This window comes from Psammomys obesus, unplaced genomic scaffold (genome assembly GCF_907164565.1).
Source record: "Psammomys obesus unplaced genomic scaffold, mPsaObe1.curated_primary_1811, whole genome shotgun sequence".
In the NCBI taxonomy this organism is placed as follows: domain Eukaryota; kingdom Metazoa; phylum Chordata; class Mammalia; order Rodentia; family Muridae; genus Psammomys; species Psammomys obesus.
The window spans coordinates 1-9,708 of NW_026586582.1; the positions used below are offsets into that span (position 1 = coordinate 1).

Sequence of the window (9,708 nt, forward strand, 5' to 3'; positions counted from 1 at the left end):
CCCTTCTTTAATACAATTCTCTGCACTCTGCCCAAGGTTTGGTTATGAGTCTCAGAAATAATTAAATCACTGAAAGAAATAAAAGAAACAGAAGAATGTTATCATAAGCAGTTGAAGCAATTGAAGGAAAATACAGTCTGACAGGTGAATGAAATCAACAAAATGGCTCAAATTCTGAAGATAGAATTGGAAAAATTAAAGAAAACAAAAAGGGAGAAAATCATAGAGAAAAATAACTTATGGAAGAAAACAACAACTACAGAGATAAGCCTAAGTAATAGATACAAGAAATGGAAGAAAGAATCTCAGGTGTAGAAGATACAATGGAAGAAATTGATGTATCCATCAAAGAAAATGTTAAATCTGAAAATTTTCTGACACAGACAGTCCCAGAAATCCAAGACAAAATGAAAAGACAAAAACCTAAGAATAATATGAATAGAAGAAAAAGAAGATTCACTGCTCCAAGGACCAGAAAATATTTTCAACAAAATTATAGAAGAAAATTCCCCAACTTAAAGGAGAGGCCTAGAAGAACACAAGAGGCCTACAGAACACTTAATAACGTAGACCAGAAAAGAAAATCCTCTGCCACATAATAATCAAAAAAGTAAGTATACAAAACAAAATAATAATAACAGCTGCAAGGGAAAAAGGCCAAGTAACATATCATGGCCAACCCATCAGATTCACACCTGACTTCTCAACAGAGACTATGAAAGCCATAAGGGACTGGACAGATATTATGCAGACATTATGAGAACATTGATGTCAGCCCAGGCTACTATACCCAGAAAAACTCTCAGTCATCATAGATGAATAAAACAAGATATTCAACGACAAAAACAAATTTAAACAATACCTTCCCACAAATCCAGCATTTCAGAAGATACTAGAAGGAAAAATACAACCCAGGAAAGCTAACAACATTCAGGAAAACACAGGAAACAAATAACCTCACTACAGAAAAGTAGGCAAGAACACAAACACACTACCATGGTAAACATCAATATGAAAGGATCATTAATCTCCCTCAATATCAATGGACTCAGCTCTCTAATAAAAAGACACAGACTAGCAGAATGGATACATAAACAAGATCCAAAAATCTGTTTCATTCAAGAAACACACCTAAGTCATAAAGATAGACATTACCTGAGAGTAAAGGGCTGTAAGACATTTTCCAAGCAAATGGACCCAAGAAGCAAGCAGGAGTAGCCATTCTAATATCTAATAAAATATATTTTCAATGAAAATTAATCAAAAGGGAAAGGGAAAGTCATTTATTTTCCTCGAAGGAAACTTCCCCCAAGAAGAAATCAGAGTTCAGAACATCTATGCCCCAAATACAAGAACAACACATTTGTAAAAGAAACATTAACAAAACTGAAGCCACACATAGATCCCCACTCATTAATAGTGGGAGACTTCAACACCACATTCTCTATAAAGGATAGGTCACACCAAAACTCTACCGGGGAAATCTTACAGACAAAAAACACCTTCAGCAAAGTGGCTGTACACAAAATTAAGTCAAAATATCAAATGCCATCCTGTATACAAAAGGCAAATGGGCTGAGAAAGAAATTAGGGAAACAACAACCTTCACAAAGAACACAAAACACATAGAGTATCTTGGTGTAACTCTAACCAAGTAAATCAAAATACCTTCAAGTCTCTGAAGAAAGAAATTGAAGAACCTATAAGAAGATGGAAGAATTCCCATGCTCATGGCTCAGCAGGATTAACTTAGTAAAAATTGCCATCTTAACAAAAGTAGTCTATAGATTCAATGCAAATCCCATCAAATTACCAACAAAATTCTTTACAGACCTTGAAAGAAAAATTCTCAACTTCATGTGGAATAACAAGAAGCCCAGAATAGCTAAAACAAATCTGTACAATAAAAGATCTTCTGGAGGTATGTCTATTCCTAATCTCAAGCTTTAATATAGACCAGCCAAATAAAAACTGCATGATACTGGTATACAAACAGAATGGTGGATCACGGGAATTGAATAGAAGACCTTGAAATAAACCCATACACATATGGCCACCTGATTTTGGACAAAAATGCCAAAAATCATTCAATGAAAAAAAGATAGAATCTTCAACAAATACTGATGGTCTAACTGGATATCTACATATAGAAAAATGCAAATAGATCCATACTTATCACCCTACACAAAACTAAACTCCAAATGGATCAAAGACCTCAACATAATGCCAGACACACTAAACCTGTTTAAAGAAAACGTGCAGAACAAGAGAACCAAAATATCTGGGCCCAGGGGTCTTTTCTGAAACTGACAACCCAACCAAAGACCATGCATGGAGATAACCTAAAACCCTTGTAGCCCAAGAGAGCTCAGTCTACAAGTTGGTTCCCTAATAAGGGCAACAGGGGCTGTCTCTGACATGAACTCAATGGCTGTTTCATTAGTCACCTCCTCATGAGGGGAAGGGGAACAGCCATAGCAGGCCACAGAAAAAGACAATGCAGCCAGTCCTAATGAGACCTGATAGGATAGGATCAGATGGAAGGGGAGAAGGTCCAACTCTATCAGTGAACTGAGGTGGGGGCATGGGAGGAGAAGAAGAAGGGAGGGTGGGATTTGGAGAAGATGAAGGAGGGGGATATAGCTGAGAAACAAAGTGAATAAACTTTAATAAATAAATAAAAATCAGTTGCATATATGCAGTAGACACAGACATATAGACCAAAGCATACCACATGACCAGTTGCCCAGAGTTCCTCATCTTTCTGTATGCTGATAAGGCAATCCGGCTATTTCATATTTCTACAGCCATCTCTAATTGCAGTAATTAACTGTTTATTATATGAAAAAAAAAACAATTCAGAGAATCAATGAAACCAAGAGCTGGTTCTTTGAGAAAATCAAGAAGATAGAAGAACCTTTAGCCAAACTAAATAAAAGGCAGAGAGACACTATCCAAATCAGCAAAATCACAAACAAAAATGAGGACATAATGACACACAATGAGGAAATTAAAAGAATCAGTAGGTCTGATTTCAAGAGCCTATACACCACAAAATTTGAAAATCTAAATGAAATGGACAACTTTTTCATAGATCTCATTTATTAAAGCTTGAGAATTCTTAATCTAAACTAATAACCTCATGATGATGAATTCTTTATAAATGATTTTAAATTCTGTCCTATTTTAGACAGATTCATCATATCCTGAAAGCATAACATGGACATATCTAAAGCCAGCATGACACTGCAAAGTTGACTAATGCTTCTTGCTTGTACTGTATCCTCTCAGTGCAACACCACAACTTCTAAATCTCTTAACTTAGCTTCTCACTTTTTATCTATATGCACCCGTATTGTCAAAACTATACAAGAATGGAGGCCACCTGTTTATTAATTTTCTGCTGAACATTTCATCAATTCATCATGCATAGCAGATCTCGGGCAAAAGGGGAAGTGTGTAGGGCCAGGGCTGTGTGTAGTCTAGGCAGCTGCTGAGACTATAGAAGAGGTTTGTGTTAGAGGCTGAAGCACTGTGGGAGGGTTGCTGTTACTCTGCTGACAGTAGTAATCTGCGAGGTCTTCAGCCTGCACACTGCTGATTGTGAGAGTGAAATCTGTCCCAGATCCACTCCCTGTGAAGCGATCAGGGACCCCAGTGTATCGATCTGATGCATCATAGATTAGCAGTTTAGGAGGCTGCCCTGGTTTCTGTTGGTACCAATGTACATAGCTACCCACATTCTGACTGGATTTGCAGTTTAAGGTGATCCTGTCTCCTACAGATGTGGACATGATTTCAGGAGACTGGGTCATCACAATGTCCCCTTCAGCACCTGCAATCGGAAAAAGACAATGAGTATTCACATATACACAAAATGAATTCCTGATGCAAATGTTAGGATCAAAAATGCCTTTTTTAATGGCATTGCCTGTATACTATTGGATTCCAATAGTAATTAGCTGTTTCTCTACAAATGAATTACTTTGATGATATTCTAATAGTCTTTAATGTCTCACCAGACATCCAGAGGAGCAGGAATATGAAGACCTGGGTCTGTGACTCCATATTCATGCCACTGCCTGTCTGATGCTTTTCAGTTCTCACTGCAAAGGCCTGGTTTATAAAATATGAGCAGCTGGGCTGGCTTGTAGGGACCTATGCAAAGTAGCCATCAAATAAGAAAGGAAATAGCCTGGGTTCTGGGTGTGAGAGTATCCAGGTTAAATCTACAGGCCAAGGATCATCCCAGAAAATAAGCAATTTCTTAGGGGGTGAGGGGTGGGGGGGATCAAGATAGAAGCTCAAAGACCAACTTAGAGCTCTCAAACTGCAAATACAGAGATGCACTTATGACAATCTTCCATTAAAAACCAAAGACCTTAAGACGAAGTGAATTTGACAGAAATAATACTAGAAAACTTTTGATAACAATCCTAAGGAAATAATAAATATTCTGATCAACAACAGTAGAAAGAAACGGGAGGGAAAGAAAAGAAAGGAAAAAATGAAGGGGATTGGGGAAGATAAGATGAAAAAAACAAAAGAAAGGAGAGGACAGAGAGAAGGAGAGGGAAAGCTGGTTTTAGGAGGGATGGTAAATGTGGATAGGAAAGATTAATGGAGAAGATAAAAGAGTATAAATATTAAAACAGAAAGGTTTGGGGATAGAGCATCAAGTAAGTGGTTAAGAACATTTGTTTCTCTTATAAAAGATTCAGGTTTGATTCCAAGCTGTTGTTTGATGATTCTCAGACATCTGAAATTCCAGTAATGGCACACACATGGTACATACACATATATACATACATACATATCTATACACACACGTACATAGAGTTGGAAATGTGAGCCCTGAGTTCTGCTCCAGCTACTACTAGGGCTGCTGCTTGCTGCCTTCATTCTACTATCTTGAATTCTAATTCTCTGAAAGCCCCAATGATGCCTTTTTTAAAAGTTGCTTTGGTCATGTTGTTTATTACAACAATAGAAAGATAACTGATGATAAGGGAGAGTCCATAAAGAGGATATTATACCTGTAAGAAGACACACAAAGAACATGAGAAATTGTATCTGGTCTATAATACTGTCATACCCTCCAATAGCCATGGCCTCCAAAAGCAGTTGATCACATTGGTTTTAGAGAATGGATGGATGGCATTAGATAGCATATTGTTTACATTGGGCCTTGAGTTTCCCATTTCTTTTTTTATACAATTTTTATAATATTCACAGATTTTATACTTTGTATCCCAGCTGTAGCCCCCTCCATCAGTCCCTCCCAATCCTACTCTCCCTCCTCATCTTCTCCCTGGCCCTTTCCAAGTCCACTGATATGAGAGGTCCTCCTCCCCTTCCATCTGACCCTAGCTTATCAGGTATCTTCAGGACTGGCTGCAATATTCTCCTCTGTGGCCTAGCAAGGCTGCTACTCCCTTGGGGGTAGTGGAGGAAGATCAAAAAGCCAGCCATTCAGTTCATGTCATAAATAGTCCCTATTCCCCTTACTAGGAAACCCACTTGGATACTGAGCTACCATGGGCTACATCCAAGCAGGGGTTCTAGGTTATATCCATACATGTTCCTTAGTTGGAGAAAGAGCCTCATAAAAGACCTCTGTGCCCTGATATATTTGGTCCTTACAGAGCTCCAGTCCTCTCCAGATCTCACTGTCTCCCCCTTCTTTCATAAGACTCCCTGCACTCTGCCGCAGGTTTGGTTATGTGTCTAAGCATCTGCTTTGATACATTGCTAGGTAGAGTCTTTCAGAGGCCCGCTGTGGTAGGCTCTTGTTCTGTTACTTGTTATCTCCTACTTCCAATGTCCATCTCATTTGTCTTTCTAAGTGAGGATTGATCATCTTACCTGGGGTCTTTTTTCTTGTTTATCTTCTTTAGGAGTACAGATTTTAGTATGTTTACCCTACCTTATAGGTCTAGTTCCCACTTATATGTGATTATATGCCATGTGTGTCTTTCTGTTTCTGGGATCTCTCACTCAGCATGATTTTTTCTAGATCTCACCATTTGCCTGCAAATTTCATGATTTTCTTGTTTTTAATTGCTGAGTAGTATTCCATTGTGTAAAAGTACCACAATTTCTGTACCCATTCCTCCATTGAGGGACATCCGGTTGTTTCCAGGTTATGGCTATTATGAATAAAGCTGCTACAAACAGGGTTGAACAAATGTCTTTGAGGCGTACTTGAGAATATTTTGGATATATAACTAGGAGTGGTATAACTGGATCTTGAGGAAGCGCTATTCCTAAAGAATGTTGTCTGAGAAAGGGCCAGATTGATTTCCAAAGTGGTTGTACAAGTTTACATTCCCACCAGCTATGTAGGAGGGTTCCCTTTCTCCACAACCTCTCTGGCATGTGTTGTCACTTAAGGTTTTGATTTTAGCCATTCTGATGGTGTTAGGTGAAATCTCAGGGACATTTTTATTTGCATCACCCTGATGGCTAAGGACGCTGAGCATTTCTTTAAGTGTTTCTCTTCCATTCTCTATTCCTCCACAGAGAATTCTCTGTTGAGCTCTGTGCCCCATTTTTTTTTTCATTGGATTGCTTGATTTGTTGAATAAGTAGTTTGGAAATAATTAAAATTTTTCTTTACATATTAATCATCCTTGTTCTTTAAAAAGAAATCTTTAAATTTCAGTAAAGATCTTATTTTCCTTATTGAACTTCTGATTTACTTATGAATAAATATTTCTTATATGTAAAATTGGCGTCTGAGTTATGTAGCACTTAGTATTGCTTATATATATTTATTTATACATGAGTTATTTAATATTCTCAGAAATCACAAGGAATTAGGTTATGTACATGTACACTTGAGCTAGGCAGGAATATATCAAAATTTTGGCAGATGCTGAATCAGTAATCAATGAAACATGCACATCCACCTGTCTAAATCCAACAGTCTCCATGTGTTCTGCATATGGACAGAACACACATGGGCAGCAGAGCAGAGCCACAGAGAGCATCTGTCTACTTACCCTGCTTGTCATCCTGTCCTTGTTGAAAAATTAACTGTACTGGCCTATATTCATTACAGATAATGTTGAACTTTAGGAAAGCATTCTTCTTTCATGATTATGCTATACAACCCTAGTTATATCCAGTACTAATGATATTTTATGTCAAATTGATATAAACTAGAATCATCTGAGAAAGACAAACCACAATTGAGAAATTGCCTTAGTACTACTGGGCATTGGGCAAGCCTGTAGGGAATTTTCTTAATTAACAATTGATGTGGGAAAATCCAGTTCATTGTAGGTGATTCCAGCCACTGATGGTGACCCTGGGTTCTGCAACAGAGCAATCTGCGCAAGCTATGAGGAGGAATCCAATAAGCAGCACTCCTCCATGGCTTCTGCTCAGCTTCTGCCTCTGGGTTCTCTGTTTGAATCCCAGCCCTGACTTCCCTCAGTGATCAACGGTTACCTGAAAGTATAAGAAGAATAAAATTTCCCACCCTTTTAAGTTACTTTTTGTCATGATATTTTATCTTAGCAATAGTAATTGTAAAGAAGACTCACCCTTGGTGGAGCAAGATGGCAGCGAACAGCAAGCATCCTTTCTGAGAGGCAGAGGATTCAAAACTCTGAAATTGGTAAGTGGAGGGTCAGCTGAAGCTGGAAAATCAACATTGTGGCTTCCTGAAGTCAAGGGACAGCACATAAGTCAAGGGAGTGGAGAACTCTTTGATCCAGGTCAGAGGTGGACTTCTCTGAGAAGGGAAAGGGGCACTTTCCTGCTTCAGGCCTCCCTCCTTGGAGGAGCTGAGCCACAAAGCCAGTGACACAGAACTGGCTGACTGAGAACAGAGACAGCTTAGGCAGGGACACTAGTACCACAGCCTCAGTAGCCAGGCTAACCCACTTGCCGAGCCCAAGATCTGCATAAAAGCCTGCCTGAGTCCCATGCTATACCGACTGCACAGAGCCTGACTGTACTGTAAGGGCTGTGGGGCTGTGCAGCAGGCTGTGTGGCAGACCTACAAAACCACCCAGGTACAACAAGCGCTGAGCCAAGGTATTGGCTCCACAGGACTTCCTGGCAGGCACCTGGACACCCCAGTTCTGCAGCAGCAGCTGGACTCCTAGGTACAGAGGCTACAACACCACTGAGCTGTCTGAGCTCATATTTTGCTTGGCAGGTCCAAACCTGCCAGTAGAGAAGAGGAGGAAACCCTGTGCTTTGTGATTTGACCTGCTAGAGAGAGTGCGCCCCCTAGTGCTGGCATATCCAGGGTGCTTCTAAGCTAGCAGCCAGACATCAGAAATCTCCTACCCACACATCCTCTGTGGGAAACAAAGGGTTTCTTGGGACATGGAAACCCTGGCTCTATGGCACTACCAGTGGAGTTTAGGGAAGTAACTCCTGGAGCTCAGTGAAAAATGAATACTGGTAGCCTGTAGGCCACTGACATCCTCAGGATATTCGCTCATTCAATCACCACCAACACTTGCAATAACTTCAGAACATTCTCTACATTTTCTATTACCCTGTCCATCAAGGCAAATCTCCATGCACATGCACGCATACATGCTTGCCCACATCTGTCCTTCTGTGTCCCTCGGACTTCCCTTTCACAGGTACAGCTGAAGCACCAGCACACACACTGAAACCATTGGACCATTCTCATCTCCCTGAAGAATTATCCAGACACCAGAAAAAGATAGTACCAATGTGAACTTCAGAATCCAAGAACAAACAGTGAATGCTGAAGATAAAGAAATGACCAGAGGTCAGCAAAAGAACACACCCAACAAAAATCAGGAAATCATGGCCTCACCAGCAATGCCCAAAAGCAATGGTTACTCCAATTCATTGGAAACACAGGAAAATGACCTTAAAGATATGCTTATCCAGTTATTAGAGTCTCATAAAGAGGAAACAAACAAATCTCTCAGTGAAATAGCCATGCAAATAGAGTGACAAGTAGAGGCAATATCAGTGGCATATAGAGAAGAAACAAACAAAAGAATAGAGGCCATCATACACAGACAGGAAACCACATTCAAACATATGAAGGAAATGCTGCAAGACCTAAAAATAGAATTAGAGTCAATAAAGAAAAACAAACAGAGAAAACCCTGGAGCTGCAGAACTTAGAGAAAAGATCAGGAACCACAAAAGTAAGCATCACCAACAGAATACAAGAGATGGAAGAGAAAAATCTGTGGTGCTGAAGATATGCTTGCAGTAATTGATATGTCTCTCAAAGAAAAAGTAAAATCGGAAAAGGCCCAAACACAAAACACCCAAGAAATCAAAGACGCCATGAAAAGGCAAAATCTAAGAATAATAGGAATTGATGAAAAAGAAGACTCCAGTCTCCAACGTCCAGAGAATATCTTCAAGAAAATCATATAAGAAAATTTCCCTAACTTAAAGAAAGAGATGTTATAAACATACAAGAGGCCTACAGAACACCAAACAGACTAGACCAGAAAAGAAAATCCTCACGTCACATCATTGTCGAAACATTAAATATACAGAACAAAAAAAAAGGTATTAAAAGCAGCAAGGGAAAAAGACCAAGTAACATATAAAGGTAGACCTATCAGAATCAGACCTGACTTCTCATGAGAAACTATGAAAGCCAGAAGGGACTGGACAGAGGTCATGCAGGCTTTAAGGGACCACAGATGGCATCACAGACTACTATACCCAGCTTTCAAGCAACATAGA

General features: G+C 39.4%; 1 gene segment (V, D, J or C); it reads right to left on the reverse strand.

The window, feature by feature from the left end:
- Positions 1-3,482: 3,482 nt before the first annotated feature.
- Positions 3,483-4,086, reverse strand: LOC129672655 (immunoglobulin kappa variable 4-1-like). The segment is given in 2 exon segments: positions 3,483-3,835; positions 4,020-4,086. Coding segments are annotated over 2 exon segments (408 nt in total).
- Between the last annotated feature and the right edge of the window lie 5,622 nt (positions 4,087-9,708).